We start from the raw sequence: 12,611 nt of genomic DNA, 5'->3' as shown, positions 1-12,611 counted from the left end.
ACAACTCAAACTGGACCCCGCAGAGCATTATGACTGCTGCTCTACTGGGCCTTTCAGCATCTTTTGTTAGTTTCAGCTCTGTTCTCTACTCACTTCAACCGTCTCTTGCAGTTGCAGGTGGAAGTTTTCAGCAAAAAAAACATACGCTACCTGCTCAGTACCAACAGTCAAACTTAGCGACCAGCTGGGGAAACACGGTGGATCATTTAGCAGCTAGAGAGTCGGTGGAGACCAAAAGAGAGCTAAAGGGAGAGGCAATATTGGACTAACGCTCAACAGGTGGCCAGAAACACGACTCTAAATTAATGCTAATTTTGATAAAGGCTGGGCGATAAATGAACATGATGATTTATTGTGTTTCAGTGGAATCATATCGTGATTAAATAATAGATATCCTGATATACAGTTACAATACACTCAGTTCAATGCGATCACAAACTGGACTCCAACTGGCAACCTTCCAGTCACAAGCTGATCCAACCTTTAAGCTCCATTACCCCAGAATACAAAAGTGCACACAGCTCAGGACAGGCTTCTCTCTGCATAATAATGGCACAGAATGTGTGTAAAGGTCCACTTTAAAATAAATTGGCAGTCGTGTTTTCCAACAGTAGTGTGTAGGATTTCTTTCCTTCATTCATTTGTTCATTCAGCTTATTCAACTCCTGCGTTCCTGCCCTTAAGAATTATCTGTAATTTGTCTGTATAATTTCACTTGAAACTGTTACGTTCATTTTGCTCAAATGTTCATGTCGACTATTTATTGACTCACCAGAACAGAATAGAAGTGTGTGTGTGCTGGATGTCCAAATAAGCATTTGCAAAGACATTCACCATTTCAACTTTATAAAGTTTTCAGCTTGTTCCTCTGGCCCCCAAGTGGCCGAACAAATCAAATAATTCAGCTTCACATTGAGAGTGGGATTGCTGAGGCTGGCTGGACTTGACATTTTGTCAAAAATGTCAAGAGTAGGGCTAAAGCTATGGTAGGGCATTTCAGCACCTCCCTTGAAGGTTCCTAGAATTCCTGTGAAATTAAAAATGACGGGGCAAAAATGCCTCTGATAATTAGAAGAAACCCTGCAGCCAGCTGTAGACGGGCCCAACCCAAACACACACACACACCACTGTGTTGATAAAACCGGTACACAACACAGCATTTTTTAAATATGCTGGTTGGAGGATTCTTTCTCCTCTTCAAGGCCTTTTAGTAGTGGGAAAAAAGGTGTAAAAGGAGTGTGAGTTATTTGAAAGATGGCTGGCCATGTGCTCATGTATGTGTGTCTGTGCGTATTGATGTAAAAGTGTGTTCATCTGTGTGTGTGTGGGGTTGCATTTCATGCACGAGAGTGCCCGTTTTGCCTGTGCGTGCTAATGAGTGTGAGGCAGGAGATTATGCGTATGTCTCTAAGGGAACAGGGTCTGTTCCCAGGAGCTGCAGTGCCTGAGCTGGGGGGGGTATGTGTACACCCTGACCCCAGCTTTTCGGGGGTCCCGGTTGCCTGTCTGAAACCATTTCCTTCCTTTGTGGCCCATTTGAGAGCCCGAAGTGTGACGCGAATGTGAAGGACCGGGGCCATTTGCATGGGTCCTGCAACACGTTGAAACAGAAAATAATCAGCGAGGGCCGCATCTCTGAAAGAGCTGGCAGGGTTTGCCTTTAACTCTTTAATTCTGTGTTCCCCACCCCCATCCCCGTCACCCATGTCTCCCCAAGCGACTCCCCATATACTCCAGCCCCCCCCCCCCCCCCCCCCCCAAACAATAAACAAACTCTGAGCGCTGGGTGCATTGCTAATGATGGGAAACAATTATGGGCTCACAAAAGGGAGCATCGTCCTGCCATATTGCTCTGTGCACTATTTACATAGCATTTTGAGGTTAAATGACTGGAGCCTGGGTTTCTGGTTAGGGCAAGAGGACTGCCATTGACGGCCCCGCTGAAGAGATCTTTCTTTTGTTTGGCTTTGTAAAGAACAATGTGTCGGACTATGCCACTCCAGCGATATTGGGAATTTAAACCATTAAAGTAGGGTGCATTTCAATTTGAGTGTCCTCATTCACAATATACCCTTGAACCTCGTTTCACCAGTTCTACCCCCGGAAATAAGAGAATGACAAATGTGAAAACAAGACAAGTGGAATACCAGTAGTTGACTCCCCCCCCCCCCCCCCTCCAGTGTCCGTCCTACTGGATAAGCTCTGGTGTTTGAATGGATAGAGGCTGGGAGAGTGTGAGAAGGCTCAGGAGTGGCCCAAGAGGCCGATGAATAGACTCCTAGATTGAGTCATTCTGCCTGTTTAACACAGAACTGTACAGGTGCGAGGCAGAAAGTGAACGTCTAAAAGTCCTGCTTAGAATATGTTACTTGGTTAAAAGTATGATCAGGAAAATGTACTTTAATTTAAGGTTTTTAAAGCAAAAGTACTCCAAGCATAAAATGTCCCCTGTGACTATTACACTATTATCATTAGATTATTATTACTCATGCATTAACGTAAAAGCAGGATTTTACTGTGGAGCTCATTTTGACTGCTCCTAATGATAGTAAAATAGTTTGCAATACATTATCTGTCAATCGACTAATTGATTCAGCTGTAATTGCAAGTTTATTTTGTATCCAAAAATCAGAATTTTAAGTAACTAGAGCCGTCAGATAAATGTAGTTGTGAAAAGTACAATATTTGCCTCTGTAATGTAGTGGAGTAGAAGTAGAAAGCGGCACGAGTAAACATATTCAAGTAAAAAACAGTGATATACCTCAAATTTGTATACATTTTTTTTCCATGTACAATACTTGAGTAAATGTACTAGTGATAGTTACATTCCACCATTTCTTACAGCTTTATTAAGCCACATTGCTCACAAAATGATTAAGCAGCTGGTGTGTGACAACTCTTAATAAATTACTATTGTGTGCCCAAAGGACCTTTATGATCATTCAATAGATGGAGAATTCCGCTGCCTTTTTATACATGTATGACATGTGCTGGAGCATAGAACGACACGTCTGTACTCTTTTTAATCTTCTACTCTTTGGCATCTCTTCAGTATTTATTTACAAAATCAACATTGTTTCATAAGGCACTACAAACAAAAACGTGCAGTTAGTTCATATCCTATCCCACATATCTATGTGGTAGTTACATCCAAAACAGATGACTTCATTGCAGACCAAAACTCCCATTCCTGGGTACCAATGACTGTTTTGGGTGATGTGGTTAGAGAGTAGACACTCTGACAAAAGCGATTAAAGAGGGTGTTTCTCTAACACCTGCCTGCAGCTGGGTCATATTCACTCTGCTCACAGCATTGAGTCCTTTTATGCTGACAGTTGATTCCTATACAGTTCTGTAAGTGAAACCAGAGGATTGTTTTCTGGTCAAAACACAGCTTGCGCCCTGTGTCATCGCAGAGGTATCGATTCCCATGAGTGGTGTTTGAAGTCACCGAAAAATTCAGACTGACAGACACACACTTGTCCAAAATCACAGCACACACTCAATAAACCCACTTATCACCCCTTTCCAATCCCCTGAAATCCATATCGAGATTCCCAACCCATCCGGAGCCAGCCAGAGCCTTGGCATGGCGGCGCCTTGGTTAACACAATGCATGGATGCCAGGCAGCAGAGACCTCCAGCCCTCCCCAGAAAAAGCCCCCTTTGCCAACATGGCAAAGCCATGGTCATTATTTCCACCTAACTAGATTAAGCTAATCATGTTATGTAGTGGTAAGGCGTAGCTGGGGGATGGAATGAATGCTCGGCTGTCCTGCTGTTGCCATGTGGCTCTGAAATACAAACACTGAACTGTCACATAGGGCTTGATAAACACCAGAGGCAATATCGGTCTGTTTGGGTTTCTAAACCTCCAAATGAGCTTGTGAATTGTGGAAAACCACACATTTTGAGAATCTGTGATGCAATTATGCAGTATATATTATTCAGAGCACCATCCACTTGCAGAATCTGAATGCTTTTCAAAGATTTTAGACAGATTTCTGTATACTTTGTTTCACATCTTCTTGCTAGAAGTCCATTTATTGTAGCTGACTTTTCCACTAGTGCCACCATGAGGTTGACATTGTCTTGTTTTTCAGTGACCTGTGTCACCACTCTTGGATGGCTTCCATGGTCCCCAGCTGTTAAATTCCAATGACTTTGGTGATCATTTAATTTTTCACGTAGTGCCATAAATAGGTCAGAATGTTTACTTGTCAGCTGCTTTAGTTTATGACCAAATGTCTGCAAAACTAATGACATTCCCATCAGTCTCAGCTGTTCTTGGTGTGTAGTGCTAACAAGCAAATCTTAGCATGCCAACACACTGAACGTGCTAAACAGGATTGTATTTGTGAGCATGTTAACATGCCGACATTAGCGTGAAGCTCAAACCACTGTGCCTTATAAAAGCTTAACAGCTGCTAGCAAGCATGACTGTTTTCGAAGAACACTCATTGTGTCTGAAGTCCATTGTATTTAGCTGGGAACGTCTTTTATCTTAAAACACAATCTATTTTTGTATTCCTCGTTCCAGGTCACACCTTTCTTCTAGTTAGTGTTATTGGTTCTTTTCAGAGACCTCCCTTCTGAAAACAAAAGTAGTGTGACTGCAGGTACATGTTTGGTATTGCCAATGAAAGACACTAAGAGTTGCATCATGGGAAGTGTAGGAGCCATTTGTGTCTCAGCTTCTGCAGCATCCAGAAAGTCCATGAATCTGTGGGTTTAAAAGCTTATCCGATACCAAAACATCAGTTTAAAATTCTATGAGGAAAGATTTTGCAACTTCTGCAAATGATCTTGTCGACTATAATTTTTTGTCATGACATTCACCAGGTAGAAAAGGTTTCAGATGAATCTACCGTGCTTACAAATTGATTGGCCAATAGGAGCCTTAAGAAGTCGCATTGCATTGAGGCAATAGTTGATCCGGGGTTAACTACCACCAAGGAGCCCAACACGGTGGCAACCCCACTCATGTTTGTCTAAACATGGCCACTAATATGGATTCCCCTCCACCACCTTATGCTTCGCCAGTCTTCTCTGGAGGAGCTTCCACAAGTCTGAGTACTACTTCCCATGACCAATTAACATTATTGTTATAGATACAGTATGATAAGATATAGAATATCACAACATTTGATGTGTAATGAGACGGCTTCTTCCACATCTGGATCCATATGAAGTTCTCAATATGAAGGTTATGTATGAACTGGATCCCGCACTGCATGGAAATCAGACATCATGGGAAACAGATGGGGCTTTCCTTTTGCTAAGTCAGTTCCTTCTACTAATAACAGAGGAGAGGACAGTCAGTGAATTGAGGACTGAGGAAAGCCCAACAGATACTCAGTCTGGTTTATCATTCAAGTGTTAGGTCTGCACTGTGATTGCACACCCCAAGCCGCTTTTCCAACACGTTGCCTTTTAGGATTAATGAGTAGAGGGGAAAAAAAGGTGTCATTAGTGGTTATAAATTACTGGTAGGTTACTGTGGTTCTAGACTGGGAATTCTCACAGCACAGGGTTTTCCTTGCTATGCTTTGGTACGCTATGGTCTCCATATATGAAAATTCCTGCGAGTAGTCTCCTAATATGCCCACCACATGGCTACCTTTAGCCCTGTCCAGCGTGCACACACACCTAATGGAAGCCTCATGGTTGGATGCTAAACTGGCACATCCTGCCTTGAAAACACATCCACATTTTCTCTTAAATCCCCATATAGACCATATTTACTTTAAGGGTGCTATGAAATGTATTGGGAGGCTCCGTAATGTTGCCCCTGCCTCTTCTGGTGTTATTGATATTACTGCATTCTTTAACTGTGACCGTCGAGCCAAACAATCTCTAATGGCCTGGCAGTGTTTTTCTATTTTTGGTCTCATTAATGATGACTCTGTTAATTGTAGATTACAATAAAGTACTTCTACAACATAATAACGATAATATTCAAATTTGGCAAGGTTGTGTGACTTAGTGGGGGATTCATTGGGCCATTATTCCCATAGGGCTGAACCTCAAAGTATAAAATGGGGACCAGCTGAACAAATACCACACAAAAATGATGTCACTTTTCCCCATGGTCGGCCATCAGGGGGCAAATAGAAACACGATGCAGGTTTCTCGTAAAGAGACGGCAGGGTACAAAGCTTGACATTTGTGATTGCTCTCTAGCATTGCTGAATGCCAGGTTTTCAAAGCAGACAGGAAAAGGACCGTGGGGGGTGGGAGGGAGGTTTACAGTAGAGGAAAAACAGCAGGCTGCAGACAGACACAGAGGGATGTTTAATGGGGTGGGGAGCACTGTCAGGGAGTTTCTCCAGAGTTGCGTAACACACCTGCACGGAGGGAAATGAGATGTCAGGACAAAAGTTGGGAAGGGGAGGAAAGAGGAGGATAAAAGACAGAAGGGAAATAACAGATTAGAGAATAGACTGTTGTCTCTTTTTTTTTCTCATTTTTGTTCTGCCAACTAAAGCCCCTACAACCTTACTTCCTGAGTGGATTTCTAGAGGACCTTTTGGCCATTTCATGTAACGCTTAACCGCTGAAAGAAGTTAAGATGGGGACAAAGGGTCACATCTGAGATGAATGTGAGAATGAATGTATGTGTTTCATTGGCAAATATTCATATTGCAAATTAACTAAGAATGTATTTTTTTGCAAGACACCTGCATTTAGAAACAAAGACACATGAAAGGTCCAAAACGACCCAACCCACCTGGACTCATTGAAGTCCCATCAGGTTGCAACATTCCAACACTAACATTCCACATCTTTTGTCTTTTGTTGTTGCTTACTTATCTGCAGCCGGACGAGTTGGAGGCTCTTCATTCCCACACGTTCCGGGTGAAGACTTTCAAGAAGGCCAAGCAATGCAGCATTTGTAAACAGACCATCAGCCAAGACGGACTCATCTGCCGAGGTCAGTCACCTGTTTCGAAACTCTGATCTCTTGGACTAACTATATAGCAACCGATTTTTTGGGGGGATTCCAGACACCGCTTGAAAATCCTGTTTTTGCTGACCTCTAGTGTCTTCATTTTCACATTGCCACACTGATGTACAGATGTACACCAAGACACAGTGACATCACAGTTGGCTGTGGTTATGAGGGAAAGAGAGCGCCTGCTCAAAGGTGAAACTTTCAATCAAAGAGGGCAACAAAACACTACTTTTTATCGTGATGTTAAGATCAGGCAGAAACCTCCGGTTCTGCAGAGTGAAGCCGATGTCTTAAAACTTTCATTCTCTCTACTAACCAGTAGGGGACGACTCATCTGGTTGCAAAAAGAAGTCAGATTGTATGGAATTCTATGGGAAAATACACTACTGAGACGCTACGCCTCACTTGATATATTACCTCAGTAAACATTGTAAACATAAGTTTATGGTCTCAATCTCTAGTTTTAAGTCTTCTTCAATACAGCATGATGTTCATTTAGCAAATGATGGACAAACCATTGGGTGACGTCATGATGACTACGTCCACTTATATACAGTCTATGGTTAATATGCTCTCTTTTTAGATCAGAATCTATAAATCTATTGTTTATTTTAAGATGAAAATATGTCCCTGAGGCTAACAGCCACTTAGTCGTATGGTCTGTCACAGCCTAAAAGAATTTCATTACAGTGAGTGTCAATGGAGGCTTTTAGTGTCTGAGTACGTTGAAGCCAAAAAGTGTTATTGACCCGTGCGTAAGATCAAAAAGTCCTTACTGTCACACAACCTAAATGTCTTTCGCACAGCTGATCACTTGTACTAAATTTTAATTGTTGTCAAAAACTTTGAAATGACATTTATAAGGTACAACTTGTAGGATTATTATTATTTTTTTTATAGTTCTTCTTGGCATGGTAATGAAAAAGGCAATGCAACCTCAAACTATTGACTGTCACATGCTCCATTCCAAAAGCCCATTGTTTTGTATTTAGAAGCCTGTTAGATGTAAAATCTGTATGTAATGTAAAACCACATCTCTACTATTTTCGTTATATACGACGTTCATATACGGTCCCATCTCCCATCGCTGGGAAAGTTTATGCTGAGCCTAAATGTAATCTGTTATGGATCATTGCTTAAAATTGAAACAAGCAACGAAATAACTCAGCAGACTGGTAGTCTAAACTCAGTAGTTTGATTATTTAGATTCCCAAGCCTCGAGCTAAGGCCCACTGACAGCATTTGCAATAACTGCTCTAACTTGCTGGGACAATGAAGGCAATATCTGTTACAGCGGCCATCAGTGGTCTAAATCAGGGGTCATCTGAGGTTACCTGGGGTCGGCTCTGTGTCAGGGTTTAGTCAGTTAAGTGACAGAGGAGGGGAAAAGAAGCCTCAGAAAGGTTAAAGGTTAACAGCTTCTCACTTTCCTTAATGGTGTTTACTAAAGAGGCAGTGTGGTTGATGATGATGATGATGAGGGATTTGCTTGGTTTGATTGACGCAATTAACTCCAATAGGATAGAATTGGGTGCATGTTTCGGTTTGTCTGTGTTGCTTTAATTAATGGACAAAGATGTCATGGTTCCTGAACAAATGTTGCTTTCTGTTGAACGTAAATTCACAAGGGTCCCAGTATCAAGCAGTATTTCATACTGTTTTTTTTTAGTCTATGCAATTGCCAGTTGGGTGAGATTGAAATATAATGTGAAACAACAAACAATTCCAGGAAAGTAAGTGAGATTCAATACTCGACTTTAATATGGCCACCATTTTCCAAACAGTCTCCATGCAGTAAACCTTTCCCAGCTGGTGCTCCAAGTGGGTTAAAACAAAATCGGAGAATATGTGACCACGGTCTGCTCACCCCATCATGGTGTAGTGGAAATGTCTGTTTTCAGACTGATAACGGCGAGTGAAACCATGCGGAAATGTCTGGATGTTTGGTTTGGCACACCAGACCAGGGGGGGGAATACTCAGCCTGCAACTTCCCAAATCTGACACAGGACGGGTAGATGTTTGACCGCCACTGCTTAGAAAAACAAGAGCATTCTCTGCACATTGCTAACATTTTGGACCTTAATTAAAGGCCGTTTGACAGAATGACATTTCGTTCTTGCGCCGTACTATGTGTAGGCCCGTCCTAGGAAAGGTGTCAGTTTGACAGATATCAATCAAATGATTCAACACACCGATCATGATGACAATGATTTGATTTGACGATGATTTGTTTTTTACCTTAAAGTATAGTCCTTTTCAGGAACGCACTCGTTCACAACCACACTGTTGCACATTCACACCCAAATGTTTATCAGTGCAACCGCAGTCTGCTGTGGTGGCCACTGATCTGTGTATATGGGGTTTATGTGCTTTGCTCAAGGGCACCTAAGAGATAGTAATGAGGGACAGGCAAGTGTTTCCATTTTATTTTTTCACGCAGATTTATCCTGCTGGTCCTTAACTGAGTTAAGTTCTTATCTGGGTTTTTCCATCATGTGGCTGCATGCCATTCTTAAGAAATTACAGGTTAATATCTTAATGACAGACGATGTGTTGTTACTGTCTCCAGGGACATACACCGTGTGCTATACATACATTTCATCCAGTGAATACATTTGAAGTATAATAGAAGGAAAAAAAGATGGCCGCATTTGGATTTCACTGAGTCCATTGCATAGTACAAAGCTTGTGGTTTGAATCTCCGATTGTCTGAGAAAAGTTTCCATTTCTTACGCCAAAAAGGGTACATTAAAGTTTATATTTCGGTTCCACAAATTGCACAGACTGTTGCTATCACTCAGTTGTGTGTGCAGACAGTCTCTTAAATGTTCTCATAAAATGACACAAGACGGCACCTGGGGCCATTATTTGTGGAACTGATTTATAGGGGAAATAAACCCCCGTGACAAGGCTGCATTTAAGTCTATTCTGATTTAATTGACCCCGGTTTGCTTTTCTCTCCCTCGTCATGTCTGGGTTTGGTCATGTGTACGAGCAAATGGTGTGTGTGTGCGTGTGTGTGCGGGTGAGCTGGATTTATGAGGACAACACAAAGTGCACAGTAGACATCAACCACTCTCTCTTGTTCTTTTTCTCGTGCTGTCCCATTGTTTCCCCCCCAGATTGATATCACTCTCACGTCTGTATGTTAAATATGTAGCTACGGCCAACAGCCGGTTAGCTTAGCTTAGCACAAATTCTGGAATAGGGGGGAAACGGCTGGCTTTGTTCACTAATTAACCCGTTTGTATAAAGTAAAAAAAGAATGTACCAGTTGGTGCTTGCAGGCGCATTTTGGGACATTCGAACAGTCAGGCTAGCTGTTTCTAGTGTTGTGCTAGCTAAGCTAAGCTAAGCTAACCAGCCAATGGCCGTAGCTTCATATCCAAGGGAATGGACATGAGAATTTTCTCATCTAACTCTCCACCAGAAAGTGAACAAGCCTATGTCCAAAAATGTAAAAGTATTTGTTTTGGCATCTGAATCTAGGACAATAAAGTTTTACACCCAAAAGTTTATATTCGAAGCACTGAAATACTACGGACATTCAACATTTAACTAAATCTAAGAGATAGATAAATGTGAGGAAGCGTTCTTCCCTGACAGGGTCCCGCCTCTCCCTCAGTCATACAGCACCTCCCATCTGCTGCTCTTGTTTACTAACATTCTCCAGTCACATGGTCTCGTAATGACACAAGCACTTGCACTTCCTCTCTCTTTACTGGTTGCCAGGATACAAGGTGTTAGTTACTTTAACAATAGCGTGTTGACGCAGGTCAGGACCACAGTTTTCCAGTGGGCTAGGAAAAAAAAGGGTATTTTTGGAGAACTGTGCCCTGAGGGCAGGAACTGGCTTTTATAGTCATTCACTGTAATGCAGGTTAAATGAATGGTTTGTGTGCAGGGGGGCAAGTCAATGGAGTGCTGTTGTGCCCTTAAAAGGAAAAGAGAATGAGAATTTGCCCATAGATGAGTTCATATTTGGTGTAGTTTATGAGGAAAGCCTCATTTCTCCGTTCATAATCATTTGGGTTCGTCCCCCGAAACTGAAGGAAAACACTAACATGTGGAATCAGTTTCCCTTCTTCTTCTCACAGCAGCTCTTTACAAAGGCATCACACAGTGAACGGCCATTAATCAAACCGCCTTCAAAACAAATCTACAAAGATTTGGGAGTGCTTTTTTTCCGTGAAGGGTGGAGCTCTCGTGCTCTGGGGTAGGACTGCTTTGTCTGGAGGCGACCACACCGCCGTCCCTGTGGGGATCCACTTCCAACGCGGGTCCTCAAAGACTGGCCGGAGACACACACACACACACACACACACACCGCAGCAGCAGGTGCGTGTGTTTGTGAGGGAGAGTGAAGGTTATCATAGCTCTGTTCTTTGACTGCTGAGCTCATTATACAGCTGGTATGCAGCAAATCTCAGTGAGGGTTAAAACACACATGCAGAACTGCTTTCGTATCATGCATCGATGTTCTTAAGTTGTGAAAACATTGTGTTACTACAGCGTATAGAAATAGTTTGAACACTTGCCATGCAGCAGGTAACACGGCCTGTACGGTTCATATCACACACATGCACACCCATTTATAAAAAAAAGTATATGAACAGTACATGGACCCATAGCAATTAACTTAATCCCCACCGCTGTTGTGTCTCGCTTGGTGCCGCTCCTCGCTTAGGAAGAAGTCATTAGTCTAATAAGAGGAGCAGATGGATGAGGATGATGGATAGTTGCCGTCTCCCAGTCTAACATCATTATCGTAATCGACTAAACTGACCAGACAATGAATTTCCATGAGCCTCAGTCCACTTCGTCACGGTGAACGGTGGAGACATTTGTGCTGATTTTGAGAAACTGGAAATTCAGCTGCTTCTTCTTCGAGCATGCTCGCAAACTTTACGCGACCTACCTGCCTGCGTGTCAGTTTCACTCAACAACTGTTCACGCACACATCTGTGTCAAACACACATGGGACTTGCAGGAGGTTTAAACAATTCTAACACAGTCCCCTCAATGGCAGCTCCAGAAGTTAACGCAGTTAGGGCGCCACCTGTTGGATGAGTTGAAACATTGCAATGAACTGGAGTTTAGTGTGCAGCAAGACTATTGAATCAGATTGAATCTGTTGTTCATTATTCAACATGTGTATGTCTAAGGCAAATGTAGGCGTCCATTCTTCAGATCTCATTAATGATCTCACTTCAAATCACATTCATGAGACAATTATCTAATTTCAAATGAGATTTTAGAGAAAATGGTGCATTGTTACAATATCATTTTACAACAGGCTAATAGCAGACCACCTCAAGGTCTCACTCTGAAATAACCAGGACATTCTGATGTAGGATTCCAAAATTAAAGCCCTTCAAAATCTCATTCATGAGACAATTTGACTTATTTAAGCACAGGATAAGGGTTAGGGTTAGGGTTAGGGTTAGATGATTGGAAGGTCCTAGAGCCTTGGGAGTGGGCTCCCGAGTGTCTAGGAACTTGGGAAGAGGTGGATCTCATTAATGATCTCACTTCAAATCACATTCATGAGCCAATTTGTCTAATTTCAAATGAGATTTTAGAGAAAATGGTGCATTGTTACAATATCATTTCATAACAGGCTAATAGCAGACCACCTCAAGGTCTCACTCTGAA

At 42.2% G+C, this 12,611-nt stretch overlaps 1 protein-coding gene across 6 annotated transcripts in view; it reads left to right on the top strand.

Moving 5' to 3' along the window:
- The window catches only part of tns1b (tensin 1b), a 160,081-nt gene that overhangs the window by 39,039 nt on the left and 108,431 nt on the right, over nucleotides 1-12,611 (top strand). For all 6 annotated transcript variants that reach the window (XM_079170674.1, XM_079170672.1, XM_079170671.1 and 3 more), the window contains exon 2: nucleotides 6,820-6,934. In XM_079170674.1, coding sequence (XP_079026800.1) covers nucleotides 6,820-6,934 — 115 coding nt within the window. The remainder of the gene's footprint in view (nucleotides 1-6,819; nucleotides 6,935-12,611) is intronic.

This window comes from Pholis gunnellus (assembly GCF_910591455.1).
Source record: "Pholis gunnellus genome assembly, chromosome: 12".
Taxonomy (NCBI): Eukaryota; Metazoa; Chordata; class Actinopteri; order Perciformes; family Pholidae; genus Pholis; species Pholis gunnellus.
The sequence above is the reverse complement of the archived record's forward strand: the minus strand, read 5'-3'. Positions and strand labels throughout refer to the sequence as shown.